General features: G+C 60.4%; 9 protein-coding genes across 9 annotated transcripts; 6 read left to right on the top strand and 3 right to left on the bottom strand.

The window, feature by feature from the left end:
• Positions 1–1,193: 1,193 nt before the first annotated feature.
• TRAVEDRAFT_120336 (uncharacterized protein) lies at positions 1,194–3,995 on the top strand (the record flags this gene model as incomplete). The annotated part of the gene is made up of 7 exons (XM_008038585.1): positions 1,194–1,427; positions 1,491–1,884; positions 1,937–2,234; positions 2,286–2,613; positions 2,671–2,944; positions 2,998–3,359; positions 3,426–3,995. Coding segments are annotated over 7 exons (2,460 nt in total), but the record flags the coding sequence as incomplete, so codon positions are not given.
• Positions 3,996–4,508: 513 nt separating this feature from the next.
• TRAVEDRAFT_105016 (uncharacterized protein) lies at positions 4,509–4,706 on the top strand (the record flags this gene model as incomplete). Its single annotated transcript, XM_008038586.1, has 1 exon — positions 4,509–4,706. A coding segment is annotated over one exon (198 nt), but the record flags the coding sequence as incomplete, so codon positions are not given.
• A 677-nt stretch (positions 4,707–5,383) lies between these two features.
• TRAVEDRAFT_28025 (uncharacterized protein) lies at positions 5,384–8,039 on the top strand. Its single transcript, XM_008037914.1, has 11 exons — positions 5,384–5,426; positions 5,484–5,523; positions 5,573–5,708; positions 5,869–5,929; positions 5,987–6,163; positions 6,217–6,294; positions 6,354–6,482; positions 6,540–6,665; positions 6,716–6,939; positions 6,992–7,879; positions 7,931–8,039. The coding sequence occupies exons 4-10, from the start codon at positions 5,882–5,884 to the stop codon at positions 7,848–7,850; spliced, it is 1,641 nt and encodes a 546-aa protein (XP_008036105.1). The 5' UTR covers positions 5,384–5,426; positions 5,484–5,523; positions 5,573–5,708; positions 5,869–5,881; the 3' UTR covers positions 7,851–7,879; positions 7,931–8,039.
• Positions 8,040–8,842: 803 nt separating this feature from the next.
• On the top strand, positions 8,843–10,972 carry TRAVEDRAFT_28028 (uncharacterized protein). The gene is made up of 3 exons (XM_008037915.1): positions 8,843–8,931; positions 8,997–9,237; positions 9,290–10,972. The coding sequence occupies exons 2-3, from the start codon at positions 9,134–9,136 to the stop codon at positions 10,656–10,658; spliced, it is 1,473 nt and encodes a 490-aa protein (XP_008036106.1). The 5' UTR covers positions 8,843–8,931; positions 8,997–9,133; the 3' UTR covers positions 10,659–10,972.
• Positions 10,973–11,157: 185 nt separating this feature from the next.
• TRAVEDRAFT_28029 (O-methyltransferase family 3 protein) lies at positions 11,158–12,228 on the bottom strand. Its single transcript, XM_008037916.1, has 4 exons — positions 11,960–12,228; positions 11,822–11,903; positions 11,572–11,763; positions 11,158–11,491 (listed from the first exon to the last, which is right to left on the bottom strand). The coding sequence occupies exons 1-4, from the start codon at positions 12,172–12,174 to the stop codon at positions 11,312–11,314; spliced, it is 669 nt and encodes a 222-aa protein (XP_008036107.1). The 5' UTR covers positions 12,175–12,228; the 3' UTR covers positions 11,158–11,311.
• A 221-nt stretch (positions 12,229–12,449) lies between these two features.
• Positions 12,450–16,020, top strand: TRAVEDRAFT_57705 (uncharacterized protein; the record flags this gene model as incomplete). Its single annotated transcript, XM_008038274.1, has 8 exons — positions 12,450–12,473; positions 12,836–13,099; positions 13,150–13,227; positions 13,293–13,445; positions 13,501–14,925; positions 14,985–15,076; positions 15,131–15,234; positions 15,312–16,020. The coding sequence occupies 8 exons, from the start codon at positions 12,450–12,452 to the stop codon at positions 15,740–15,742; spliced, it is 2,571 nt and encodes an 856-aa protein (XP_008036465.1). The 3' UTR covers positions 15,743–16,020.
• A 982-nt stretch (positions 16,021–17,002) lies between these two features.
• Positions 17,003–19,776, bottom strand: TRAVEDRAFT_145866 (UEV-domain-containing protein). The gene is made up of 6 exons (XM_008038587.1): positions 19,621–19,776; positions 19,313–19,551; positions 18,876–19,235; positions 17,790–18,055; positions 17,472–17,574; positions 17,003–17,289 (listed from the first exon to the last, which is right to left on the bottom strand). Exons 1-6 carry the CDS (start codon positions 19,757–19,759, stop codon positions 17,176–17,178), a joined length of 1,221 nt encoding a protein of 406 aa, XP_008036778.1. The 5' UTR covers positions 19,760–19,776; the 3' UTR covers positions 17,003–17,175.
• Positions 19,777–20,881: 1,105 nt separating this feature from the next.
• Positions 20,882–22,759, top strand: TRAVEDRAFT_45713 (uncharacterized protein; the record flags this gene model as incomplete). Its single annotated transcript, XM_008038113.1, has 4 exons — positions 20,882–21,098; positions 21,155–21,322; positions 21,398–22,258; positions 22,350–22,759. The coding sequence occupies 4 exons, from the start codon at positions 20,882–20,884 to the stop codon at positions 22,757–22,759; spliced, it is 1,656 nt and encodes a 551-aa protein (XP_008036304.1).
• A 541-nt stretch (positions 22,760–23,300) lies between these two features.
• TRAVEDRAFT_36137 (nucleolar complex-associated protein 3) lies at positions 23,301–27,193 on the bottom strand (the record flags this gene model as incomplete). The annotated part of the gene is made up of 9 exons (XM_008038010.1): positions 23,301–23,693; positions 23,729–23,808; positions 23,942–24,242; positions 24,337–24,720; positions 24,773–24,903; positions 24,970–25,249; positions 25,314–25,941; positions 26,886–27,100; positions 27,149–27,193. 9 exons carry the CDS (start codon positions 27,191–27,193, stop codon positions 23,301–23,303), a joined length of 2,457 nt encoding a protein of 818 aa, XP_008036201.1.
• Positions 27,194–27,356: the final 163 nt, after the last annotated feature.

The following is a 27,356-nucleotide window of genomic DNA, read 5'->3' on the forward strand; positions in this document are numbered from 1 at the left end:
GGTTTTTGTGGCTGGAACTAGCCAAAAGACTGCTGTAGTACGTGAGTATGTCCGTGTGCAGAGACCTGAGGTACACCGCACTGACCATCTGAGCTTCAGGAGTCACCTTCAGCGACACGGTCTCGGCTGTATTCGAGGCTCTGCGACGACAACATCTTGTTGCAGAACTCACCCGGGCTCATCAATACATAGTCTATCCCCCGCATTCCCTCGCTCCTCTCGACCCGTCTGTCTCGCTCGAATCAATCGGTGTTGGAAATGGTAGCACTCTTCAGCTACGAACAGCGGTCCTTGGCGGTGCAAGAGATAGCAGTAAGCTATCACGCTTCTTCAGGGAAAGGTATCCTGATTTTTCTATGCAGGTATGCCACGTTCCACCGCCGATCGAAATTTGTTCCCGTCCGAAACCCCCGAACGTACGTGCCTAGATCACAAACTCTTGAATTCTGGCTTACGTTCTGCGCCCTTTAGGATGGGAGCCTTTGACGGGTGCATACCGCGGGTTGTTCCAATGCCGTGTCTGCCCGGCCTCGCAGCCTTTAGAGAAAAAGCGCATTCGGAAGCACGAGAGATCTGGCGGGCACAAGGAAAGGCTTGCAGGCTTGAACGTAGGGGCGGCGTCGCCGTATGTGCGTGAAGGCCAACCACGCAGCACGGACCTGTGGGTATCAGAAGAAGGCGGCGCGACGCCCACCCTTCATGAGACCGTGCGCGCAGCCCTCGTGGACGTTTTTGAGGAGCGCATGGAGACAGCAGGTGGCGAGGATCCTCCGAGTCCGGAAGACCCCTCACCAGCGACATTTGTTGACTGGGAGAACATACAGATGTCCTCGCAAAGGATGTCATTCACCGAGATGGACATACTTCGCATTTCGGAGAGACTACGTTCATACTTACTCGACGAAGGCGCAATCAGCGAACCTTCGGAAGACGGGGAGAACATGCCTCAACGCGACGACGAGGTGACGCCTGAAGGCGCATATGGAGAGGAAGGTCACGGTATGTTTTTCTCCTTACAAACTTAGTCCTCTTGTTGATCGGTTATGGCGGTCAGAGTCTCAAGAGCTGCCTCATGCGCGAGCACATCGCAGGGTGACAGACGAAGACACACCGTGGTTTCCGTGGCCAGACAAGGAGGCAAGCCAAGATATCTCTTCCTTGTGACGCTCTGAGCCTGACAGTTCTTATCACAGACCTGCGTACTGGACATTCTTCGACACGTCCCGCGATGTGCGTTCTCTCAAAGACAGAATACCGTCATTCATTGGGCACTCGCGGCCCTTGGCGTGAAGGACATCCCCTCCGAATTTGTGGTACAACGTGTCACGAAGAGTTTGCAGCAGCTGTGCGGCATATCCAGCATCCGCTACAAGGGGGCAATGGGCCATATATACTACGTCAATGATCTGGCGTGTATGATTGCACAGGTACGGTGTACCGCTTTGCGGGATGGGACTACGGGTGCAAATGCTTACGTGCACTTTCTACAGGAAATGGCAAATCCCCTGGTGGGCCCGCATCTTCGATTCTTCCCTGAGGATGCAGGTGATCAGTTGTCGGAGGCGTGGCAGGGCGCGCGCTGGCTTGACGAGCTAGACCCTAACCTGGCTGCACCGATGATCCGACACCACGGCCAGGACTACTTTGTGTACGAGCCAGTCCAGCTCGAGAACGGGCATGTATGTATGCCCTTCCGATGGTACAAGCAGGGCGAAGAGATGTTTGCGAAGGCGTGGCCCATGGTGCAATCACCGGATAAGTCCGGCTGGATCGTCCATGCTCACTCACCCTTCGACATGAGCACCGGCCAGCTTCTCGCGTCGCTTCCGAAATTGATGGAGACCCACCGGTTCTATAACATCCCCAGCCCCAGCAACATACTCGGTATGGCGTCATGAATGAGCCGTTACGTGCAGTCTCTGACGATCAAATACAGGTGTCGAGGAACTTCAAGGCGGCGGAATTCACCGCTGGACTCACACCGATCCTCGTCAGGGAAACCGTTGGAGATTGCGAGCTCATGGGCGACGCGTGGTGGCTTTCCCGATCTGGTTGTACTGCGATGATACCTCCGGCAACCTCTCCAAGAAGTGGAATAAACACAATTCGTTCCTCTTCACCGCCGCTGGGCTCCCCCGACGTCTCGTCCATCGAGAGTCCAGTATCCACTTTCTTACGACCTCCAACCTCGCCCCACCACTCGAGATGCTCGACGGGATTGTGGAGCAGTTACGGTTAGTATTATATCTCATTCCAGAGCACATTGGTCTCACGCTGCTTTACAGGGACTGCCAGGAGTCAGGTATCTGGGCGTGGGACTGTGTACACAAGGAGGTCGTACTTGTTGTCCCATCCGTTCTTGCGATGCTCGGGGATAACCCAATGCAGAGCGAGATTGCGTGCCATGTCGGACTTGCAGGCAAGCTCTTTTGCCGGGTATGCAAAGTGTTCAAAGGTCGCTCGTCTGCAGATGCCGCGGAGGATGAAGACGATGACGACGACGACAGCAGGTCTGTTGGGTCGGGCTCCGATGCCCTCAGCGATACGGAGGGGGGCAGCCGCACCATGGAAACTATGGCTCAGATGGTAGATCGGATACATCGGTTCATGTCGGTAAGTCCAGAATACTCCCGATGCGCGAGCGAGTACGATAACAATCGTGATATATAGATTGGGCTCTTGCGTTCTCGGAAGGATACACTCCGGGAGCTTCAATCCCAGTTCTCCGATGCAACGCAGATTGGCGGTCAAGCTAATGTCAAAAAAGCGCGGACGCGGACGGGCATACGAGACACCTACCAGTCGTTCTTCACCGAGCGGCTCTTCTCGCTGACTACTGCACGCGGCAAGAGCCGGGACGAGAGGATGGGCGAGGTCGCTGAGTACCTACGTACAGTACCCTGGGTGGAAGAATCTGCAAGAAGTCCAGTATGGAGAATCCACGGTGCGTCTCATCTTTTTCATAGCCATCTTGTTGCATATCTGACATCCCGCAAGACTTCGATCCCCATACAGATACGCCAGTCGAGATTCTGCATGTCATACTCCTTGGCTTCGTCAAATACCTTTGGCGTGATACTGTCAGCCGTCTCAAGGATCCCGCCAAGCAAACTCTAGTCGCCCGCCTCTCATCGTTCGACGTTTCAGGCCTTGGTCTTGCGCCATTGCTCGGGACTACTCTCGTCACCTACGCGAAGTCACTAGTGGGTCGCGATTTCCGCGCGGTCGCTCAGGTGGCCCCCTTCGTTTTGCATGACCTGCCTGGGATACCGGATGAGCTACAGCGGGTATGGGTTGCTCTTGCACAACTTGTCCCGCTCGTATGGCAGCCTACAATAATGGACTTCCCGTCACATAAGGTGCGTAGTGCTCTTAATTACGGCGGCAGTATAATTACACCGCTGAGACCTGGTCATATTTTGCAGGTACGATTGCAAGAGGCGATTGATCGCTTTCTCGATACAACGTGCCAGCTCACGCCGCGATGGTTTAACAAACCAAAGTTCCATATCATTCTTCACCTCCCCGAGCACATCCGACGCTTTGGTCCGCCAATGCTCTTTGCCACTGAGGGCTTCGAATCTTACAACGCCATCATCCGGTCTCATAGCGTTCATAGTAATCATCGTGCACCATCCCGTGACATCGCGTCGGGTATGGCACATCATAACCGCGTTCGGCACTTCTTGAGCGGCGGGTATTTCCTCATGCCTGTCCTTGTTGATGGACGGGAGGACGAGATCCGCGAAGACAACACGGCGGAGGCCACGGCGGCGGCAACTTCACGACCGCACTCCCCCTGGCTGCGCAAATTGGCACGCCTCAACCTCGAGGACATCCGCTGGCGCTGCATGGGGCCCGCGCCGATGAATCTGCTTTCATCTAACTCCGATGAGGTCGGTGTCGATGTCTTGGAACTTTTCCATCTCAACACGACAAAATGCGACGAAGAAATTGGTATGTCTTCTGCTATCTTCATCATTGACACGAGTTAAAGTGGCTGACACTTCTTTTGAACAACAGGGCTCTGTCGCGGACTCAGCGAGCTGAAGCCATGGAGCACAACGGTCGCATCAAGTTGCGGCACTAGCCTCCCACGTTTGCCTGGCGCATCAACACGATCTCGCCTCTGTCGCACAGCGGAGAAAATTCTTCTGCACGAGGACGGATGGTACAAGTCTTCTGGGCATGCATGGGTACTCTACCGCGCTTCGGATAGGCCCGCGACGGCTCCGGGCCTGAGCACGGCAGGCTCGCCGCTGTCTGATCAAACTCGGCCTCTCGCTGTCGGCCGACTTGCAGAGGTCATCCAGCTGGATGGCCCAAGGAACGAAGGGTTCGGTCGGGCAGACTATCTCCTGGTTCAGGGCTGTGCCCCTGGCGACCCTCACCCACACTATGGTATGCCCCGTATCACCCTCTCCGAAGCGAGTTATGTGCTTGTTCCCATGGAGGTGAGTTCCCAAGCTTCTAGCTTTGAAAGACTCTGGGTCTGATGCGAACAATAGAACGTCATCTGCGCCGTTAATGTCCAGCACAACTGTCGAGATCAGAAGTGCCAGCTTGCGAACACCCGTGTTGTACGTCAAGAACACGAGAACACAACCCAGCGTGCCGCTGAAGTCCGCCATTCATCGGTCCCTGACTACGTCCTTAACACCGGCCAGATGCGTAGTGCGGCGCTGATCATGCCGCTATACCCTCGTGTGCCCCAAAACTCGAATAGGGAGGAGATGGTCCATCACGCTGTCATGCGCGAGATCGAGACCCGAGGTCAACGTGCGGGGGGCCAGCGTGGAAATACAAGTTCTCGCACTCGGGCCTCTCGTGCATCCCCTCAAACTACACCTCGTGGATCAAGACATTCTACTCCGACTCCTCCTAGTGCTGCCAACGCTCCAGCTGCTCACACGACCGCCGCTGCGCAGTCCAGCGTGTCGCATCATAGCAGTAGGCCCGCACCACACCCTAGGGCTTCGGGTCGACGCTTTGCCCCCGTCCCTGCCGCTTCCCTCAGCCGGACCGCACTTCTTGCGTCATACGAGCTGCCGTCCTTCGCTTCGAGTTCTCGAATCCAATCTTCGATAGTACCCTCTGACCCCTCCGCCGCGATGCCGCTTCCCCGGTGGCTGACAGAACCTGAACGCTAGCTACAAGCCCATGCCAATTACCGTATGATATTTCGCATATTTTGTATATTATTTTGAGGGCCGATGGCGTGCTGGAGTGTGTACATTGACGGTTTTACTGTCGTTGGAACAGATGTGGGTCCTGAAGTCACTGTGACATAACACTGTGACACGATGTACACGCAAGCCCAACACCGTCGAACACTCCTTCCTCAACACCACCGAGTTGGCACCTCCGGTCGCCATGTGCAGCTCCTCTCCTGATTCACTTCTCGATGAGTTCTGAGCAAGTTCAAGGCAAGATATCTTCAACCCTCATGAGATCGCTGATCTGACATCCGCACTCCTCGACAGCGTGCCCCCCCTTCAACGTGTCAGTTGCATGCATCACCAGGTACGCCTGCTAATGTTTTTCAGGCTTAGTCTCATTCCAAACTTCACAGATTTTCTGATGATGCCAGTTGCATACCAGACCGGTCCGATGGGTGAGTAAGATGAGGTGTTCAGTGGCGAACACCAGACCCGCAAGCTGGGGTGTGCGTAGAGCGACGCAAGCTATAAATGATGCGCCAGTACGTCCATAACCCTCGCCCTTCTTCCCTGCTGCGACTTGCGCCTGCTTCCTCACTCGCTCATTGCTTGCAATGTCCGCCGTGAACGCAGGCGTCGGTATGTCAAACCCCAGCTCTGGACTCGGAGAGACGCCTACGTCTCGCCGCCTTAACGTTCTTATCGACAAGGTGGCGAATGCAATGCAGCTCAGCAACAAATTCCGTGCCGAGCTTCACGTATTCAAGGAGGTACGCATTCTTTCTGCTTTCTAACTCACTGGGAACACTACTGACGATTGTGTACAGTTCGTATTGGACTTAGACCCGATGCACTGGCGCGTTATCGTGGTACAGCAAGCATCAGTCTACAAGTCTCTGGATCAACAGGAAGAAATTCTCAAGGCCATCGCGGAGGTGAAGGAGGACGGGAAGCAGGTGCAGTCGCAGATCGCGAAGCGCTTCGCCGTCGACAAGGACATGAATGTATGTTGCGTGCCGCTACCGTAAGATGTGCTAACATTTCCTTACAACGGCAGGATGATATCCTCACTTTATGCAAGCAACTCGTCGTTGAGGGGCTGCGGGATGAGTACGACATCGCCGATGAGGCCTTGGTTTGTGCACTTGTACCTCCGCACAGCATATATTCATAGCTCACCTTCCCATTCGTCAGGAAATGCTCAAGGATCGAGCTGCGTACCCTCGTTTCGCACAGGTCTGGAACTCGGCATCGAAGATCAAGCTCGTCGTCTCAGCCGTGCGCACCCAAGGCTCGTACGTGCGTCGAGAATACCGTGGTCTGGTCAGTACTGTCTTCTGTGTATCCACGGTACACTTCTCACCGCTGTATATCTCACAGCTCGTGAACACGACCACGAACCCCTTGAAGAAGTGCGGTCTCACGGCATGTGTTCGCGAGTATGTGAGGAAGTTTTCCCGGACGGCCAAGATCACCCACGAGTTGGTTATCTGGGTTGCTATCCTGGTGAGTGCGAGACGACGATGCTGTCTATTTGCTGACCCTCTCGATATCAGCGCCAGTTCATCCGAGACAACCGGGACTTGGTGTCTCTTCCCGACGACGCCGATGGGCCGGTTGTGGACGCCGAGGAGCAGCCACAAGCGAATGGGCGCAAGCGCAAGCGCACCGCTGGTGGGCGGCCAGCGAGGAGCTTCTGGGGCGAGTTCAAGGAGTGGGTCAAGGAGAAGAAGAGCGAGGACGAGTGGACAGATAACTTTTGCAGCGTCGGATGGATTGCGTTCGTCCATCTTCATTCGATTCAATGACGTTTTGAGCTGACGTCTGTGCAGGCACATCGAAGACTGTCTTGAACAGGAACGTCGTGACTTCCCAGACGATCAGCTCGCACTCGTCCCGCAACGCTTCCAGTCGACCTCGCGGTCCCAAATCGAGGCGGCGCCGACGTCTCATCCTAGCGCCGACAGAGGCTTGGGGCTTGCATCCAGCGGCGTCGGCAACTTCCTGCTCCACCCTACCGTCCAGCCCCACGCCCAGTCTTCTGCGACCGACGATCTGGCGAGCGACGTTGTCACAGAGCAGCGCTCCGACAGTTCTGAACTGCCGCCGATGCATGCTCTCTCGATGTCGTCACGATCGACTACGTCGTCATGGACGCCGTCTCCTCGCTCTCGGGTGCAGTCGCCCTTACCTGCGGATGAACTGCCGACTGGTGGCTCTGCGGGCACCTCGCAGACGTTGTCCTACGTCCCTCGTGTTCCACCTCAGCACGATCATCCGGTTGGGTCCTCGTTGCTGGGCGGCTCGTTGCCGCGGATGAGCGTCGGGGACTCCTCTCACAGCCGGCTGGAGGAGTTCAATTCCAGCTCTCGATTCCCCGCTGCCGAGAGTCGAGCACAGTTCCCTGGTCTGCCTGGGTTCTCGGCGCTCGTGAATGAGGCCCCCGGGGCTCGACTTCCCTCACTTGCCTCGCCGACTCGGCCGTCAGCATCCTTCGCGCCGCCTCATTTCCACGCCGCCTCCACCAGCACTCCTGGACCCCATCGCTCTGACCATTCGCAACGCTCTCCTCTCTCTCAATACGGCGGGCATGCTGCCACCCAGGCGTCGTCATCGACTTCCGGCCCTCGTGGTCCGTCGCTCCACGGTGCTTTCCAGTCCTGGTCCGGTGCGTCCACGTACGGACGGTGAAGAATGGCTACGCCTCATGGTGTTCTATGGTTAGTATGTGCTCCTTGATGCTACTATAGCTGGCTAATGTTACCCTACAGCTCTATGTTCTTTCCGAAGTAGATATCAGTTTGCATATCCTGTCGTTGTGTCGGAGTCTCGTATGTCGTAGGTAGTAAAACCCGTTTAATAGAATATATGTCATTTCGCTGCTATCACTGTACTATGGGCGCCTGGGTATGTGTGGCGATTCGGGACGGTTCGGGACAACTCGGGATGCTACCGAAGTAGATGTGGGAGGCTGTGATGCTGGGGAATATCATACCGATCAATCTCGAGGTTTTCTTGGGATTTACTCATCTTGGGACGTTCCCGGTGGTCTCCAATTGTGCTTTGCTCGGGATCCTCCACGTGAATTCTTGGAGGCCAGAAATCGCAAGAATTCTTGGTTGCCGACTTCTACCGTGTAGAGGAGTGGTGTACCTGGACGCGGAACGATGAGTTTCACGCGCTCACGCTAGCCGCACTGCAGAAGCATTGCGTGCAGATGCGCTGTCGAGGAAGACGGCGGCGAGTGCATCGCAGCTGATGCGGGTGGAGTGGGCCAAACGAGGGCATGATGAACGGGTGCACCGCTGCGAGTATTTTTGCCTTTGGGGTGCAATAATAGAAGCTGGAGAGATGGCGATGGAGGAGGAAGAGGACCTGGGTGGGTGTTGTGATGGCAGCTGTCGCGAGGAGGGAGCTCGACAGATCGCGTTGGTGGCCATTGGCTGGTGGGCGGCGCGTACGAGTCGCCCGCGGCTGAACGCGCGGATTGGCTGGGGTCGGCGAGGGCGGGCAGAACCCTTGGGCCGTTCTTTTGGTTTGCCGGAGGCCCGAGTCCGAGGGCGTGATGAGCGTCGATGGATGATCTGTCGCCATGGCGAGTCTGCGCTTCAATCTCCGAACGCGCTCAGCTCGTCCTCCGATATAAGACCTCCCGCCTCTCCCCTTCCCTGGTCTCGTCAACCTTTTCGTTCGCCCCCTTCGTTCTTTTGCCTCCGGCTCCCTCTTAGTCGAGTTGAATCTCGACTTCCCCTCTTTCTTTTCGTTCTTCGAGGTCTGTGCTCTGCGCCTTCCCACCGCCCTATCTCCATATGCTAATCGACATGCGTTCTCCCACAGATCACCTCCTTTGACAGGACAGCAGCCGCAAAACCTCAGGGAGGCATATTCCAAACGTCTAGATCGACGCATTCCTGTCCAGTCCCCACGCCAGCCCCTACACACCTCGACGGTCTTTTTAGCTCACGTTAATCATCATGCGCGTCCTCTCCGCTTTCGTCGCCTCGTCCCTCCTTGCCGGCCTTGCCGCTGCGCTCCCCGCTCCCCAGGGTGGTGCCCTCCTCAAGCGCACCGACTCTAGGTAAGCTTTACCGTGTGTCTTTCCTAATTCAGTAACTAAGATCGCTCCCAAGCTACTACGGCTCCAGCGACTCGTCGTCGGGCAGCAGCTACGGCAGCTCCTCTTCCAGCAGCTACGGCGGCTCGTCGTCGAGCAGCTCCTCCGGCAGCTACAGCGGTTCTTCGTCTGGCAGCAGCTATGGCAGCTCTGGCTCCGGCTCCGGCAGCTCGTCGGGCAGCTACGGTGGCTCGTCGAGCTCCAGCAGCGGCTACGACTCGTCGAAGTCGTCGTCCTCTTCCAGCTCCGACTGCATGAGCAGCGGCTCGTGCGACAGCTCCTCGAGCAAGAGCTCCTCCTCGTGCTCTGGCAGCTCTTGCGACAGCATGTCCTCTTCGTCGTCGTCTGCCTACATGGCGCAGTCCACCATGTACGAGGCTACCTCTTCCGCCCTCGCGACCTCGACGAGCTCGAGCTACGGCTCCATGTACACCAGCCCCTCGTACGGCTCTGGCTCCAGCAACTGGGGCAGCTCCGGCTACAACGACTGCGTGCAGCAATGCATTGCGTCGTTCGGCCCCCCTCCCGCGAGCTACACTCCCCCCAGCAGCACCAGCGGTGGTGACAGCGCGGGCAGCACTGGCACTGGCGCCACCCACACCGTCATCGTCGCCCCCACCCAGGGTGTCCTCCGCTACATTCCCTTCGCCGTGAACGCATCCGTCGGCGACACCGTCATGTTCATGTGGGGCGCCAAGAACCACACCGTCACCAAGTCCTCGCAGCTCGAGCTTTGCAACAAGACTAGCGACGCGCCCTTCGCGTCCGGTGAGCAGAACGCGCCGTTCACGTTCACCCAGGTCGTCAACTCCACCGACCCGATCTTCTACTACTGCGGTACCCCCGGCCATTGCCAGAAGGGCATGTTCGGTATGATCAACCCCCCTTCGGTCTACAACGCTGCCTCCTCCGTTAGCCAGATGATGGGCTCTGCCGTCTCCAACTCCTCCGACATGGCCGCGATGATGGCGTACACCGACAAGATGACCAACGGCTCGACTCAGGCTGCCAACTGGGGTGCGAACATCGACATGTCGAGCATGCCCGACTGGGCCCACAGCTCGGTCCTCGAGAACGTCCTCTACACCCGTGCCTTCCTCGGTGCTAACCGCGAGACCCTCAAGGACGACGGCACCGTCGACCTCAACTCCAACGGCGCGCCCCTCTCGCTCCCCACCGACATGACGACCGTGAACAACGCCGTCGATGCCTCGCCCGCTGCGTCGGCTGCCGCGTCCACCTCTGCCGCCCCTGAGGCGCCCTCGACCTCCGCGGCCGGCGCTGCTGCCTCCACCACCGCGAAGCCCAACGGCGCTGCGTCCAACGTCGCGTCGAGCGCGCTCTTCGGTGTCGCCGCCATCGCGGCCGCCATGCTCGCGCTCTAAGCGTGAGGTGTAGGGTTCCCTTACGATCGTCGTTGTGTACATGGACACTCATGGACTAAGGCGCCGTCTATAGCCATAGCTCTCGGACACTTCTCGCGCAATGTAGATTGCTACGATACCGCTTTCCACCTTGGTGTTTTCTGCTGCGCTCACGGACTCTCGGACTCTTTCTAGCTATACCTCCTGCCGTATTGCTGCTCTCGTGATCTCTTACCCTTTTTTACCTTACACTACTCGCATGCGAGGAAAAGGTCCCCACATAGCATTAGGGCAGTCGCTGATTAGGTAGCAATACTATCAGGTCTGACGCCTCCACATCTTCTTGGCTTCTGCCAGCAGTGTGAACACCGGTGTGAGCGCGGCGATCTCTCGGAAAGTCCCCACCATTCAATCCTCCATGGTGGGAGTCGCTTGGAGTCTCTTTCGTGTCGATCACACGGCCCTGTACTCGTGGCTACCCACCATCCCCGCTCGGAATCATCCAACCATTCATCCGTGCGTTGCCGTTCTGGTGAGTCTTCTACACATTGCAGCTGCTCTAGGCCAATCCTGATGCTAATGCAATACAGACGTTACTACATCGAAATCCAACAGACGAATAGTGTTACTACATCCTCCGGGGCGCGGCCGCCATGCCAGTCCCACAGCGGTTCTCACAGATACAGTGCGTACAGGAACCCGTCGTAGCCCTTCTCGCTGACGGTGCCAATCGTCGTCGCGTCGACCTCCTTGTCCTCCTTGATGTGCGCGAGCAGGTTGCGCACTCCGCGCACGTTCTCGTCGTCGATGTCCGGGTTCGCGACCGTCCCGTTGCGGATCACGTTGTCGACGATCTGCACACACATCCCCCGCGCCGCAATCAGCATTCGTTCGTCGCGCTGGGGATAAGAAGAGGAAGAGGGAGGGGACGCACGATGATGCCGCCGCGGCGGACGAGGCGCTTCGCCTGCAGGAAGTAGGTGAGGTTGCTGGCCTTGTCGGCGTCGATGAACGCGAAGTCGAACTTCTCGTCCGACGGCAGCGTCTGGAGCGTCTCGGCGGCGGGCCCGACGAGCACCTTCACCTTGCTCGCGACGCCGGCGTACTCGAAGTTGTTGCGGGCAACCTGCGGGCGACGACAGGTGAGTGCTATGCGCGATAAGGACGCTGACGACCAGTCGTACTTCGGCAAAGTTCTCCTTCAGCTCGCAGGTGATCACCTGGCCGTCCTCGGGGACCGCCCGCGCGAACCAGATGGTGGAGTACCTGTGGGCGGAGAAGGTCAGCGAAGCAAGCGACAAGACGATCCGCAGTCGACCCACCCTCCGAGGGTGCCGACCTCGAGGATGCGCTTCGCGCCGATGCTGCGCGCGAGGAGGTGCAGGAGCTTGCCCTGCCCGGCGTGGACGTTGATCTCGGGCAGCCCGTTCTCGTCGCTGTACTTGAGCGAGCGCTCGAGCGCGTCGTCCTTCGGGATCAGGAACGACGCGTGGAAGTCGTCGGAGCGGACCCAGTTGGGATCGGGCTTGGAGAGCATGGCGAAGCGGCGGTGGGGGTGCTGGGGGTGGGGGGCGTCGGTGCTGGACATCGTGGATCGCGCGGGGGGCTTTATACTGGTGGTGGTTCGCAGGAGGGAATCCTGGGCGAGGCTGCGGGCGCACACACTCGCCAGACCCTCCCGGCCGAGGCAGTGGTACGGCGTCCGTATCGTCGCACTGACTCGCACATGTTCCCGCCACCTGCGCCGAATGTCTGAATTCCGGGTCCTACGCCGCGGCGCGCGCACACGCTGTATTCACAGCCCTTTGTGCCATGCAGCGCCGCGAAGAGGCGATTGTGTGTGAATGGTGTGAATTGCGCGACGGCCCTGCGAGAGCAGCGTCGACGGTGTGAGCGGTGGTCGTGGACCTTCGCTCGCCCGCCACTGCGGCCACCGACGGTGATTCTGAACTCTGTGGGGGCTTATCTGATAATCTACTCCGCTCCTGTGGCGACGCAGCTGAATCTAATCGCGGAACGCACGTGATTGACCGCGTCGCGTGGTTGTTGACGAGCGTGACGCGTGGGAACATTGACGCGCCGCGACCTGAACACGAACACCATCATCGGATCCACCCCCGCCTCCCCGCTCACCGTCCAAGTCGGCGCTCGGGCCCCGCCAACCGCTCACCATGTCGTCGCGTCTGACCGCCGCTCAGGTCATCGCCCAAGGAGAATACCTGCAACCCGACTTTGAGCCGTCGTCTCTCACGGTGGCCCAGCTCCTCGGCGTGTTTGGATACCACAATGTCAAGTACCCCTCGCAATACACCAAACCAAAGCTCGTCCAGCTATTCCACGAAGAGATCAAGCCCAAGGCGAAGAAGTACACAAAGGAGCGCATAAAGCGCGAGAACAGCCAGGCCAGTGAAGATGGCATTACCGATGGAGTTACCGGACGACCAATCAACGAGGTCAAGAAGGTGCGACTTCTCACTTTGACCTGCGCACTTCGTTACTGATTTCATTTTAGCCCGTTAGACGAACTTCTAGACGACTTTCGAAGACCCCAGCAGCAGAGGAGCACGCCGATGCCGAGGCCAGCGCCCCCGTGAGTGCTGCAGTATCTGTGGCTACCGTTCAAGCTAATGATAACGTCACTGCTTCCCCGTGTAGCCTAAGCGCCGTCGCTCCTCCGCCGAACCCTCCCTGGGTGGGCCCTCAAAGAAGAGATCCGTGAAGCCCACAGAACCTGTCGTTGTTGAGGAAAGCGAGCCGGAGGAGGCCCCCGCTCCTGTGGCCCGTAAGCCCGGCAGACCAAGGAAGACTGTGTGTTCAATAATTTCTTAGTCGGTAGCCATTTCGCTTATGATATTGAACGCAGGCTCCGGACGTAGCCCCTCAAACGAGACGTGTGTCTCGTCCGATAACCGAAGATCCCGAGTCCGGTTGGGAGGACAACAATATCTTCCAGTCCGGTGGAGAGTCCTCCCCGATGCGCCCTTCGCCAGTGCGCCCCAAGGCGCGCAAGTCGCTCGCAGCTCGACCAGCGCCTAAGTCGCGCAAGTCGATGTCCGCACCACCGGAAATGTTGTCATCTCCTTCGCCGCCGAAGAACAAAGGGAAGGAGCGAGAGCGACTCTCTTCCGTCAAACCTCCGGAGAGTAAATTCGAACCGGACTTGCCTGCGGAGGTGTACAAGCAGAGGGAAGTTCCGGTGCATCAGTCTCCCTTCCGTCAGCGACTCTTTGCACGCGAACTCTCCATTGTGTCGGACGTGAAGGAGGTCGAAGAGCCACCCTCACAAGAGGAACCACCGGTAGCCGCCTTCGATGAAGCTGACCACGCCCCCGCACACGACGAACTCGTCCAGTCCGAAGATGGCGAAGTCTACTCTGACAAAGAACACGACTTGGACGACGAAAACGTAGCTGCGGTCTCACAACGAATCGCAGATGGCGGTGCGATCGCCAAGTACGACGTTGCGGACGAAGCTCCTCGTCGGCATTGGTTCCTCCGCTTCATCTTTGCGCTATTCGTCCTCTCAACAACCCCCGTCATCTATCAATACAAGCAAGAATCCTCGAGTATCGGCTTCTGCGACACTGGATCGAGCACAAACCCCGTTCTCGATGGGCTACGAGCCCACAGGGCCGCGGTCTACAGCTGTAACGTCGAGAATCGGACCACGCTATGGCCTCATCCCGGACCCGACGGCACCACCTCTGTTTTGAGCCCCATTCCCACTGCGTCCGCCACGGGTGTCACTGGTGACTCGCAATTGTCGGCCGCAACCGAATCAGCAGTTGCATGTCCTGCCCCACCCTTGGTACCCTTCGCTCAGCCCGACGAGTGCGCCCCCTGTCCTAAGCACGCTACCTGCACGCCCAACTCGGTGACTTGTGAAAACGGCTACATCCTGCGCCCTCATCCACTTCTGGCCGTCTTCCCCGTCCCGTACACCAACAAGGAGGCTCACAGCGCATTGCAGACTTTCGAGCGGCCCTCCAACTTCGCAGCGGAGTCGGATGTTTCTCGTATCGTCTATTCTGCGTTGTCTTATGCGCTCGACGGTCTGCCCTACTTCGGCCCGGTGGCCGTTCCCCCTCGTTGTGTCGAGGATCCGCGTCGCAAGCGACACATCGGCGTCCTTGGCAAGGCCATTGAGTCGATTCTCGCTAATGAGCGTGGTCGTAGGCTTTGTGAAGGCGTTGGTGTGGGCGTCCCCGAAGGAGACGACGCGGCCGAGGCACAACGTTGGGGCATCGAAGTGGAGAAACTGCGCGAAAACATCAAGGAAAAGACCGCCGTAAGTCTTTGATCCGTCTATTCACGCGTGGGTACTGATCGCTCGCCGAAAATCTGTAGCCTAGCATGTTAAACACGCTTGACGATACCTTCAACGAAGCTGTGCAGCAACTCTTGCAGTGGGGCGGCGTATTCATGGGCGAAGACGCTACGTACGTGGATCTCTAACCTTACCCTGGTGCGCGTGCTGATAGAGACGGCCGTAGTGGCAAGCGCTATCTAGCTCACAAGACTCCGGTCATGAGCTGGGAGTGTTCGCTAAGGGTAAAGACAAGGCAAGCCTGGTCCGAGTGGCAACGGTCTATCCTAGGTGCGTTTGACATCTCGGCTTACACAGCCCGATCGTTAGTGTGTAGCCACATTCTGACTTGCCTGCATCCGCTCTAGGGACCACGCTATCTATCCTCACTGTGATATACGCGCGGCAGCGTCAGGCACGCAAGGCCGTCGATGACGAACGCGTCGCATCCCTCGTTACCGTCGCACTGGAATGTCTCCGCAACCAGGAGCTCGCACACCACACCGATCCGGTCATGGCCCCGCGCCCCTACCTGTCGTCGCTGCAGCTTCGCGATCTTGTATTACAGGACGTGCACTCCGTGGGCGAGCGCAAGCGGCTCTGGTCACGCGTCGAACGGATCGTGGAAGGGAACGCGAACGTGCGAACGAACCTCGAAGAAGTCGAGGGCGGAGATGAGCAGCGGGTATGGAGGTGGGTCGGCAGCGCGGGAAGGACCCTCCCTCCCGGCACGCCTGGTGTGAAACGGCTCGAGTATGAGTTCGAGGAGAGGGGGGAAGGGGGGCGGATTGTCGCCTGAACTATGTGTGATCCCCACGCGGCTACGGTACTGATGTCCTTTTTCGCTTGACGTGTTCTTCTCTCTTCTTCTCTCCGGCCGTACGTACGAACGCTCATCGATGCTGCTGATGATTTATGATGTTTTAGCATGTGCTCTCCTCCGCCGCTTGTCGTGTCTTCTCGCCCGAACGCCCCTATCCCCCGCTATGCAACCCCCCTTCCGTTGTTTTATAACTATATCTATCGCTGTACTTCTAGGTCATGACGTGATCGAAGAGTCTACTACACCCTATTACCCAATATGTACCTTCCGCGCGTGAAGCTTCCTCTCAGTCGAATCGTCCGAAGCTACGACGATTGCTTCCGGATAGCAGGCTTCTCCCCATCAGACCCGTTCCCGAGCCCGCTCGTAGTACGTCTCGACGAGTCTGAGCTACTCTGGCCTGCTCGATGACAGCGTCTGGTCGTCATGCATGCGGTATTTCGAGACGCGAAGCGCAGCGGAAGGCTGGATATGTCAGACTGACGACCTTCCGGCGGAACGTCTATCCCTCTCAACAAACAACTCGCCCACTATGGGCATATGTCCCATTCATGAGGACCCCACGCTCACGAAGCTCCCGGGCGAAACACATCCGTCTGCTCCCTGCTCGATGCGCCGGGGCCCGGCACACTAGCAGTGCCGCGCACCCGGAATTTCCAAAGCAGCTGTGTGGGACTCGCTCGCCGAGACGCTGGGCGTCCGGTAGCCATGTGTTCGCAGCTGCGGCCGCCTAACCCCCCAAGGGAAGGGTTCGAGGTGCCACCGTGACGATCCACCCGCCCGCCCGGGGGGAGGTTCGGACTCGGACTGGGACGCGCGGCGCCACCGATCTCGCCCTCCACTCAATCTCACCGCATGCATCGAACCGAGGTGTTCGCATTCATCTCCGCGGCCGGCGTGCAGATGTTCCGCCACGGTAAGGAGACGGCGCAGACCGAGTGTAGACGGACGTGGTTCGGTCGACGGGGGGTGGTTCACCTGTGCCGTTGTGGAAGGAGCGAGCCGAGCCTAGCTGAGCGAGCCGTTTCATTACGGTGTAGGGTGTGTGCGATGCAACTTTGTCTGCGAATGCGAGTTTCTCGAGCACCTGCGATGCCTGATGGAATGGCGCATTGCTGGCTTCCTCCTGCGTTGCTGTATAAAGGGGTCGGGCTACTCAGCGAAATGCACTGCCCTCGGGGCCTACTTGCCTCTTGCGTATCCAATCTCGCTTCCCGCCCTGCCGGAGATGAGGCTGTAGGTATACACTATACACTATATTGCACGCGGGGATATACAAACGGACCTCGGCAGCGGGCCCACCGTCTTCGAGAAGCAAGAAGGCCGCGACATCCCCCAATATCAATGAACCCCGTCGCGGGCGACCCTACACGGCCGAACCCTCCGCCCAACACATCCGTCCACAAATGTCAGCGCATGCCCGGGGGGACGGACCACGTCGCGTCCCCGAGCGGGATGCCGGCCTGGATCTTCTCGATGAGCGCACGCTTCATGAACTGCTCCTCTGCGAGCACGCGCGTCGTCTGCGTGTTCAAACCCAGGGGCGTCAGCTTCGCGAACACGCACACGGACACGAACACCAGAAAATCAAGGGGGAGAGGGGTGATTGCGACGCAGGCCGCGAAGGGAAACCCCGCCCACGTCCAAGGACCAGGGCGGGCAGAATGGTGGTGAGGGGACGAGGGGACGGGAGCGAAAAACGCACACGGAGGAACCGTTCAAGGTCGACGCGGCCGGCGTTGAGCGCACGGTGCAGGTGGTATATCGTGTCTTCGATGGCGTTGTCCTCCGCGACGAGGTTTACGAGCCTGCGGCGTTACGTTGTTGTGTCGTTTGCGGGAGCGAACACGTCGGGGTTGGGCGGGTGGCGGTGCAGGGGCAGCAGCGGGGTGCAAAATTCGCGTCAGTGAATGTTCGCACTCTCCTCCACCCCAGGACTCAGGCAAAATGCACAAAATATTTCTCGAACCGAAGAGAAAGAAAGGAACAGAGGGGAAAATATGCATTCCGCACAGACACGTACTGGTTATGCACAATCGTCGTCGAGCACACGAGCTCGTCCACCTCGGGGTCGCCCTTGCGTTTCAGCTCCGCGACGCTGCGCTCGCCCGCGCCGACGACCGCGCCGAGCCGCGCCGCGACCCCGCGGCACACGTCGCGCACGGCCTCCAGGCGCGCCATCTCGTCGCGCAGCGCGGGCGCCCCCGCGAGCAGGTCCGCCTGGTGCGCGCGCAGCCGCTCCGCGTCGATCGCCATCGCCTGCGACAGCGACGCGAGCTCGCCCGCGAGCTTCCCGTGCACCGTCTCGTGCAGCCTCAGCAGCTCCGGGTTTGGGGGGCGCGGTGGGGCGGGGGCCGACGAGTGCGGGGTCTCCGTCTGTTGGCCGTCCTCGTCCTCGGCGTCGAGCAGGTCCGGGGGCGGGACGGACGGCGGGGCGGGTGGCGGTGGTGGCGGCGCACCGGACGGGGGCGCGAATGTGGGAGGGAAGGGCGGCGGGGGCGGCTGCGCGCTTGGTGGCGGTGAGACATATGGTGAACGCCCCGCCGAATTACCGGCAGTATGCTGGGGCGTGACATACGGCGGGGAAGCAGCATATGGCGAGTAGGCCTGCTCAGCAGCGCTGGGAGGCCCGGAGCTTGCGGCGTACGCGTTCGGCGGGGACATTGCCCGGTATGCAGACGCAGACGCGCCCGCCGGGGCCATCCCCCGCGAAATAGCGGGTGGGAGCGGCGGAGGTGGGGGCGCAGGCGGGCTGGTCTGCGACGCTGCCCGATATGGCGGTTGTTGTTGCGATCGAGCCTGGTTCAGAAGGGGTGCAGGGCTCGATGGCGCGCCGGGCGCCCACCCGGGGGCGTACGCCTGCGGGGGCAGATCAGCGTAGTGCCCGCGCGCGTGCGGGGAGTATGTCGGGGGCGGCGCCGGCGAGTGCGCGTAGTGAGCACCGCCGGCTAGCTCCTGACCGTGCGGGCCATGAGGGGGCAGAGGCGGGGGCGGTCGCGCGGCGAGCGCGGCTGGCTATTGGACGCGGGGTGCGCATCGGCGATCGTTTATTAGAGGCGATCAGCACCGCGCGACGCGACGTGTATATGATCGTGGAACGCGTACGCACTGTGCTCAGATTGGCCGGGGACCCAGTCCGGGCATTCAACTGCACCTGGGGGGCCGGGACAGATGTGCTTCTGGGTGGCTGGGTAGCGCCCGCAGGGGCAAGACCCGGTTTGGTGGGCAGCGGGGGAGGACCGCCGGGCGGCGGAGCAGGTGAGGTCGTTCCATGTGCTGAGGTTGGTAGAGACGCGTGGCGCTCCACGGGCAGCGGTGGCGGCGGGCGTGCTGCGTAGTCGGGTGCCGAAGAGGAGGGGCGGGAGGGCGGTGGCTGCTGGACGGTGACGTCTTTAGGCTTCGCATATACGGGGGGCTGGCGGGAGAAGGCATCGTGCATTGCATCGAGTAGTGCGACGAGACTGCAGCCCTGTGTGCGAGGATGCATGGATGGGTGACGGTCGGTATCACACGAACACGGAACGCGGGAGAAGGATGGGCACGCACCTCGCACTTTCGCTCCCAATTGCGGAGGTAGTCGATGAGACAGCGCCCGCTAATGTCGATGTCCGGCGCGGCGCGTATGAGCATGTCGCTTGTGGGCACGACGTATGCGACAGGCGGGGTGCGCGGGTACTCTCTAGGGACCCAGACGGCGATCGGGATGTTGTAGGACGCGCCGCGGAAGGCAATTGGAAGGAGGCCATGGAGACAGAGCAGCAGCTGGGTCCGGCCGTCGTCGTAGGCTGTGATTCACGGCAAGCGAGGGCATGAGTGATCGTGCGGGTCTGGTGAGCACGGCGGGTAGACTGAACTGTAGACGTCCGTCTTTGGGCGGATGGTAGGATGGCGGGCGAGGACGGCATCGGCGTGTGCGTAGACGAGATCCGGGTTCGGGTACGTCTGGACGTTCTGGCGGAGCCATTTCTGCGTGATGGACTCTGACTTGCTCATCGCCGGCGAGACGGAGGACACGGCAGGATCCTGGTCGATTGCGGTGGAGGTAGCGTCGGCGGTCGCTCGACGCGGAGAGCAATCAGCGCGCGCCTACGCCCTCGGGACGTCGGACCGGGTGGCCAGGACAGCGGACAGAGGGCGGGCAGTTGGGAAATATCAAACTCTACGGCGGACGGGGTCGCAGCTGCCGGTTCTGCGCTGGGACGAGCGGTGGGCGTAGAGTTGTACTTCCGCGCACTGGGAGGCCAGATTTGCTTCCGCGGTGAGAGCGATCTGGCTGGCGCGTGGAGGGGGCGTGTCTACTCACCGCCCGCCACTCGCCGCGCTCCCATCAAGCCATGCCCGGTCATCCGCTGTACGCCCTCCTCCTTTTGTCTCCCATGCGCGCCCTGGGCTGATCACTGCCCCGGTCCACCCGGCCCTCTTCCCCCCGCTGTCGTCCCTTTCAGGCCACTCGCTTTTGCTTGCCGGCCGTGTGCACCATGCGCTTCCCAATCGGGAAGTCTCAAAGGCCACGGGTGTGCACGCGCGAATGCCCGTGCGCCGTCGCCCATTGTTTCCCGCACCCCGGCCGTGCCGCGATCTGATACGTGCGAGACCCAGCAGGGCGCTGCCTGTTTTGTGAGGTGCACTCTGGGGTGCAAATGCGCGCACGGCCAGCCGGGGGTCTATGCTCGAACGGGGCGGCGAGGACGGTTCCACCGGGCGTTCTGGATCGCAGCGCGCAAGCTGGGTCGCGCTTGGTGCATACGCGCGCCCGGTTCGCTTTCCATTCCTGTGCTCGCCTGCGCCCGTCCCAATCAACCCCCGATCCGAGATCCAATCCAGACCAAAACGGAGGGACAGGGGCGTTTTGTGTGTTTGACTGACTCCAGAACAGCGGAACTTGGTTGCCATACCCGGATCACGAGTGGCCTCCGGCACCCAGCGCTGCGCCGACTCGGACGGCGGACGCGGACGCGCACACGGACCAAGAACCTCCTCCAAACGCGCTTCGACCTTTCCTTCGTATAAATTCCCCGTCCGGCCGTATGTCGGCTCGCCTCCCCCCGCACACCCGTCCCCTTTATACCTTCCATATCCCCTCCTCCCCCGTCCTCAATCATCCACCCAGCCCCCATGGGCCGCGAAGTCATGTCCGCCTACCGCCGCCGCAACTTCTCCACCTCCCTCTCTCCTTCTCGCTCTTCCTCGGCGACCAACAGCAGCATGGAGTCTCTCGCCGACGCTACCGTCACCGTACCCAGCAACCTCACACCACAGCGCAAGCACCACAAGCTGCTCAAGGACGGCAGCGAGGTCTGGTCCAAGGACGTCGAGAAGATCTTTGTCGAGGGTGCGTCGCGTCGCGTCCCCATCGCCGCTAGCCACCCCCGTGCTGACCCCGCGCAGGCCTCCGCCAGTACTGGCAATCACCCTGGGCGACCTACTCCCGCGGCCGCAGCCGGTGGCGGAATCAGTTTCTCGTCGATCACCTCAAGCGCGCAGGGATCGAGCGCACCAAGAAGCAGGTCGCGAGCCACATCCAGGTGCTCCGCAACATGTGGAGAGGCACCCCAGGTACGCGTCGCGCGCCGAGCCACTCATCCCCGCGCGCATCACCACTAATCACCGCTCTCTCCATCGCGCACACAGAGTTCCACCTCGTCGCAGGGGGCGAGGAGCTGTTTCAGGAGAACGGGCTTCTCGCGCACACGAACAAGAAGCCCACCCCGGCACCCTCAGAAACGCCCGCGCCGCACATGCGCGACCTCCCTGATACATCTGCGGGCTCATCCTCGTCTTCGTCTACGCCGGAATTCAGCGCACTGGACTTTCCGCTCGAGCTGCAGACCGCTAGTTCGTTCCCCACGCTCCCGCTGTCCGCGCACATGTCTTCCTTTTCCGATCTCGCGCTCGACGACGGCCTGGGCACCGCTATGTCACCTCTCACCGAGTCCAGCTTCGGCGCCCTGTCCTCGTCACCACACGCGGCGCACCTCGCACCGCTAAACGTCAAGCTAGAACCGCTCGCGATGGACCCGACCCTCTTCTCTCTCCCGCAAGGCGCATACGTCGACGGCGCACACTCCACCACAGATTATGCCCCGCACATCCCCGTCCCGCCCCCGAACCGCATCATGAACCTGCACTTCTGGGCGGAGGGCATGGTCCCGCTCTCCGTGGACGTCGACCGGCTCGTCGGCTCGACGCCCGCCATGCCCGCGCGCATCTTCCTGCACTTCCGCGTCTCCATGCCGCCCGTCGCGGACCTGCGCGTGCCCCCCGCGCTGCAGGGCGTTGGGGGCGCGGTGTCCTTCGCCGCGCGCTGGGCGAGCCTCGCGAAGTGCCAGACGAAGAGCTGGGGCGCGGGCCGCACCGTCGTCTCGCAGGAGCTCGGGCTCTTCGCGCAGGTGCCCACCCCGGAGGTGCAGGCCGGCCCCAACGACTCGCCCCAGCTGGTGTTCGCGTACCTGCCTGATTCTGCGCTCAGCCGCTGCCACTGGCTCGACACAGGTGAGCCCCGTCCCCCAGAACGCCGCTCGCGCATGTCGAGTGTCCTCTCTTTGTGAATCCCACGCTGACCACGTGCGCCCTTGCTTTACAGTGCAGACGATTACGCAGCAGGTCGTCGTCGACAACGAGGTGCTCGCAGTGCTCGTGTATCACATCGAGCGCGTAGCCGACGCCGCGCGCACGACGCCCGCGATGGAGCTCATCGGGTTCCAGAAGTACCCCTGGCGCGGGGCGCAGCAGCCGCACCAGCCACAGCAGCAGCAGCATTCTCAGCACCCTCATCACCACCACCACCCGCACATGCAGCAGCACTCGCCGCACGCGTTCACCTCGCCCCCCGTCTCGCCTACGTCCCCGTCGTTCTCGGGCGAGTACCCGAGCGCGCCCGTCTCGCCCACGTCGCCCATGTTCAACGCGCAGGGCGCGATCTCAAATGGGGGCGTCGACGGCATGATGCCGTACCACTTCCAGCACCCGCCCTTCGAATTTCATTCCCGGTAACCCCTGCCCTGCTGCTTCGCGTTCCGTGTTCCGATCGATGCTGTCTGTCCCCGCCTGTCCGCCCGTCGCCCATCTCCTACGCCCCCGCCACATCCCACGTCGCACATCCACCACCCCTACTACTAACCGCGCCACCACCACCAACCCCCTCCCGTATTTATATCCCACACATGACGGACACCCGCGCCCGCACGCGCACACGTATATATTCCCCGGACACTTACTTATTCGACGCCGTCGACTGACTTATTCACCGGCCCCCTCGCTGTGTGTCGCTGTCTGACCCGTTCCCCGTTCCCTTCCGTAGCCCCCAGCCTTCGCAGGCCTGTAGCAACCAGAGAAGAAGTGAATACCTGTAGATATAGCTCTCTCCGCCCGTCGTCAGAAGGTCACCCGTCGTTATCCAACTGTATCTGCTATTGCTACCACCACCAACACCACCCCCATCCCTCGTTTCGTCCTCGTCTTCGTCTCCCGGCACGAGCTGTGCCAGTACATACACATTGCTTGCGCGCCCGCAGGGGCCGCGCGTGTACCTACGTTATGAAGAGGAATTCAAAAGCTTCCCCGCCGCACCGCGCACCGCCTCCGCCCAGTGCCTCCCCGCAAGCGCATGCAGCTCGTAGAACGACGTCCCGAACGGATTGCTCAGCTGCGGGTCGTCCAGGTCCGCCCGGTACACGCCGTCCCCCGCGCGGTCCTCCGTCGACAGCAGCGCGCCGAGCTTCGGGTCGCGCTCGACGAGCTCGCGCACGAGCTCGACCGCGCGCACCGCACTCGCGGGGGGCCACTGCAGCGCGGCGCTGAGCAGCCGCTTCGCGAACGCCGCGGAGCGCCACGGCGGCGCGGCGGCCGCGGACGAGCGCGGGGTGAACGCGAGGTGCAGCGCGCGGAAGAGCACGTCCGCGGTCGACGGCGGGGGGCGGCGCGTGCGCTCGCCTTGGCCGCGCGGGGCGGCGGCGCCTCCACGTCCGGCATGAGCGCGAGCTGGGGCAGGATCGCGTACAGGCGGTTGATGAAGTCGGACAGATCGATGTCGAGGGCCTCGCCTGTAGGTAGGGTGGGGCAGCGCCAGAGTGGGTGTGCGCGTGGGTGGTTGGCGTAGCGTGGCAGGAGGGAACAGATCGAGTCAGTTCCGCGTGTAGTTGGCAGAAGGAGCGCTGAGCGACGCGCTGGACGTACCTTGGCCGGAGAGGAGCTCAAACGCCGTGACGACACAGAGCAGCTGGTGCTGTACGGTGGCGATGTTCGATGCGTCATGCGGGCCCGGCGCGGGCGCGTCTGCGTCCCCGTCCGCGGGGTCCTCTGCGCCGCGCGCCATGAGGTTCTTGAGCACCTGTAGGAGGTCCTTGAAGAAGTCGATGTTCACCAGGTGCGCGAACTTGGCGATGCCGCGCAGCGCTGCAGGTAGCAGCGGTGTTGGGCGCGGGTTCTTGAGGACGCTGAAGTAGAGCACGAACAGCAGCTTGAGCGCCTCGGTGTGCTGCGAAACAAAAAGACAGCGGCGTCAGTGTGGGCGGTGTGAAGATACGATCACGAATAGGCTAGCGCGAAGGGAAGACGGGGAAGAAGCTCACCCGCGTCGCGCGCTCTTCCTTGTCGACCTCCGCCGCAGCTTCATGCATCTCCTTCTCGATTTCTTTTCGCTCCTTCATGACCTTCTGTGCCTTCTTGCTCAAATAAGGCCGGTCAACGGTCTTTCCCTTCGCACGCTTTGCGGCGGCGCGGCCCTTGGTCATCGGTCTGGCGCTATGCTCCTTGTCGGCTCTAGAATCAGACGAGCGGACACCGAGCTCCGTCTTCAGGCGGAGGTGGAGCAGGCACGACAGTACTTCCGGGTGGACGTTGTACTTGCGCTCTTTGATCATCCGGTTCAGCAGGCGCACGATTTCCAGCGAGGCCTCTCCGGTGTTGTCGGCACGGAACACCTTGATGAGCGTTTCGAGACACAAATCTGAGGACTGCCACAAATGTGTCAATGGGGCTGTAACGGACCAGGGGGAGGGAACCTACTTTGTCCCAGGACTTCCGGCTTAGCGCGGCGACTATAGAACTCATAAGGTTGACGCGGAAGTTGAAGTGTGTCACTTCCACTAGCAGGGTGCACATGCAATGCAGCGCCGGCTCAGCGAGCTCGCTCTTCGCTGACGTAGCTGCGTCAGCATGTCGCTCTAGTACTGAGGCGAGAATACGCCGTTCGCGTTTCAAACCTTTGAGTTCCGCCTCCAGACCGCGCAGGTACGCTTGGTACACGCTCACGAGACCCTGCTCCCAGTCCCGGGTACGTTGGACCATCTGGCTCACCTTCTCAGCCTTCTCCAAGTCTGTCAAAGCACGTATCCGGTAACCAGGGACGACATCTTTGAACACCGCAAGCTGTGACAGCATTGTCAGCTTCCGTATGACAGGGTCATTCGGAACGGGCTCCGGATGCGTGGGTGTGGAAACCGCGGGCAAGGAAAAGGTGTGCAGACGCCGCAACAGGCCTAGCTGTGGAAGGAGCGCGCCACATGAGCCTCCAGCGCGCCAGGACAATTAGAGACGGCGGGCGCACGCTATTCTCTGGGTCGCCCAGAATCTCCTGGCACAGCCCCGCGATCTGCTCCTTCGCGCCCTGTATTCGCGCTTTCCGGGACTTTAGGCCGATCACGTCGACCACCGCAGGCCGGCCAAACCGCGCGCCGGTGGCGACGTCCTCCACTCGGTACCGTTGCGCAGCCTCCGCGGCCGCTTGCCCATCTTCGCGCTCCTCTTCGCTTTCTGGACCGCTCTCTTCGTCATTGTCCAACACGACGTTGTCGCCGCCGCTTTTCTGGATCCGCCCGTCCGCGAGCTTGATGGGCAGCCGCTCGATCCCTTTGTCCTTGTCTTTTTCAGGCTCCCAGGACGCGTGGCGTTTCCGGGGCTGGGCTTCATAGGACATCTCCTCTTCGTCAGAGTCGTCTTTTCGTTTTCGCCGACGCTTCTCTGTCGTTTTTGTCGAGGACTCCGCTTCGGAATCGTCGGATATGTCTTCGTCATCTGAGAGGTCTTCGTCCGAGGACAGATCCCCCATGCCGCTGGCTCCGGAACTCCAGTCGTCTTCGTCTGAATCATGTGAGTGTATAGAGGGGAGGTCGTCATCTACGGCTTTTCGGACCGGTTTATTGAGCAAGTGTAACCGCTCTGTCTCCTTTTTGCTCCTGTGTGCAAACAGTTAGATCTCGGCACAATGACATCTCTGCATGCTGGTGGCTCGTGGAAGATTTGCCGGGGTGTTACACCGGACTGTGGCGCACAAAGCGCGGCGTGGTAGACTCCGGCTAAGTCATGCGAATAGGGCATATGCATGATTGATGCAGTTGCGGCAGTGGGTGACCTTGGTCGGGTGAGTTGCAATTACAAAGACGCACCGGCACCCCGGGAAGAGCACAGACACATCCAGGGCGACTTCGACCCCACCCTAGATGCGACCCTGCTGGCGTACCCACAAGCCGAAATGCTGTTCGGATTTCGACTCGAAAGGTGGAAGTGGAGAGCTCCGGCATGACAGGGTCCCGCAACCCCACACTTTCGATACCTCCCACCCACCTTTCTGGTACGCCCTCTTGCTATTTAGTGATGGATCCCATGCAGACAGGAGTGGCGACAAAAGTTATGGTAGTAGATCCCACTCGAAACAGTGTGGCTGCCGACACCCCCGAGAACTCAAGCATCTGCCGCACATCGAAGTAGCATCCGTTACGGCCAAGTTCGTCTCTAATTTGGAGAGCAGCCTGCAGTCGCCCGCATCATTCTGAGTGACGCCAATGGTGCGCGGAGGCGTGGTGCCTGCCCAGATCGAAATCTCGGAAACGCACCTCACTAATAGACCCCTAGGTATGTCTACGGGGTGCGCTTCGGGGCGTTCGTCCAGGAAAACGCCGTCAATCGTATGGAGAAGAGGTTGCGGTCAAGGGGCACGATGCGGATACGCGTTCAAACGCGCCGTCCACCGTGACCGCTTGCCCTCCCCTAGGGCGAATCCCACTGTGGCCACCCATTCGTAGTAGGACTCGGGAGTTCGCGTGCGACTGCGACACCCATAGATACTCAGATCCACCTCTACGAGCCTCTCACACATGTTCCGCACTAATTCTCGACTCACCTAGCGATGCCCTTTTCGTCTAATGCAGTGAGGAAAGAGACTGCGCCCCCGTATTCTTGCAGGAGCTCCAGGTCGTCATCTGAAAGTTCGACGTCGTCTTCGTCTCCGCGGTTGGGGATTTCGATGGTAGGCTTGTCGGATGCACGGTCCTTGCCTTTGACCTTTGCTTTCGCCGACTTCCCATCGTCGGCTAATTTGCGCTTCTTGGACGGCCTCTATATCTTCCATGAGTATTCAATTCGCGACTGCATCGAGGGACTGACTTGTGAGCTATGCGCGGAGCGCTTCTTTGTCCCCTTGACAGCCATGGGGTTGAATGCGCAAAGGGCCTAAGGAGTCTGGACGTCGGAGGTCGTGAGCGGTGAGCGGCTTCAGAAATTACTGAAGATCCCGATTTGGCATGTTGTTCTCACGACGCGATCGAGCGCGTCGTCGCGCGCACGCGTGACCAGCGCGTCCTCCGAGCGGCGA

This window comes from Trametes versicolor (assembly GCF_000271585.1).
Source record: "Trametes versicolor FP-101664 SS1 unplaced genomic scaffold TRAVEscaffold_4, whole genome shotgun sequence".
Classification (NCBI taxonomy): domain Eukaryota; kingdom Fungi; phylum Basidiomycota; class Agaricomycetes; order Polyporales; family Polyporaceae; genus Trametes; species Trametes versicolor.

Excerpts from the sequence above, each read along its gene's own strand:
- TRAVEDRAFT_145866 (XM_008038587.1), bottom strand. The coding sequence starts at position 19,759 with ATGAGCAAGTCAGAGTCCATCACGCAGAAATGGCTCCGCCAGAACGTC. Across the intron at positions 17,575-17,789 it reads ACGACGATTGTGCATAACCA|GCTCGTAAACCTCGTCGCGG; the intron begins GTACGTGTCTGT and ends GTAACGCCGCAG. Across the intron at positions 17,290-17,471 it reads ACCTTGAACGGTTCCTCCGT|ACGACGCGCGTGCTCGCAGA; the intron begins GTGCGTTTTTCG and ends TTGAACACGCAG.
- TRAVEDRAFT_28029 (XM_008037916.1), bottom strand. The coding sequence starts at position 12,174 with ATGCTCTCCAAGCCCGATCCCAACTGGGTCCGCTCCGACGACTTCCAC. Across the intron at positions 11,904-11,959 it reads GAGGTCGGCACCCTCGGAGG|GTACTCCACCATCTGGTTCG; the intron begins GTGGGTCGACTG and ends CTCCGCCCACAG. Across the intron at positions 11,764-11,821 it reads TGAAGGAGAACTTTGCCGAA|GTTGCCCGCAACAACTTCGA; the intron begins GTACGACTGGTC and ends CGTCGCCCGCAG.
- TRAVEDRAFT_28028 (XM_008037915.1), top strand. The coding sequence starts at position 9,134 with ATGCGCGTCCTCTCCGCTTTCGTCGCCTCGTCCCTCCTTGCCGGCCTT. Across the intron at positions 9,238-9,289 it reads CTCAAGCGCACCGACTCTAG|CTACTACGGCTCCAGCGACT; the intron begins GTAAGCTTTACC and ends ATCGCTCCCAAG.
- TRAVEDRAFT_28025 (XM_008037914.1), top strand. The coding sequence starts at position 5,882 with ATGCAGCTCAGCAACAAATTCCGTGCCGAGCTTCACGTATTCAAGGAG. Across the intron at positions 6,164-6,216 it reads CCGTCGACAAGGACATGAAT|GATGATATCCTCACTTTATG; the intron begins GTATGTTGCGTG and ends TTACAACGGCAG. Across the intron at positions 6,295-6,353 it reads ACATCGCCGATGAGGCCTTG|GAAATGCTCAAGGATCGAGC; the intron begins GTTTGTGCACTT and ends CCCATTCGTCAG.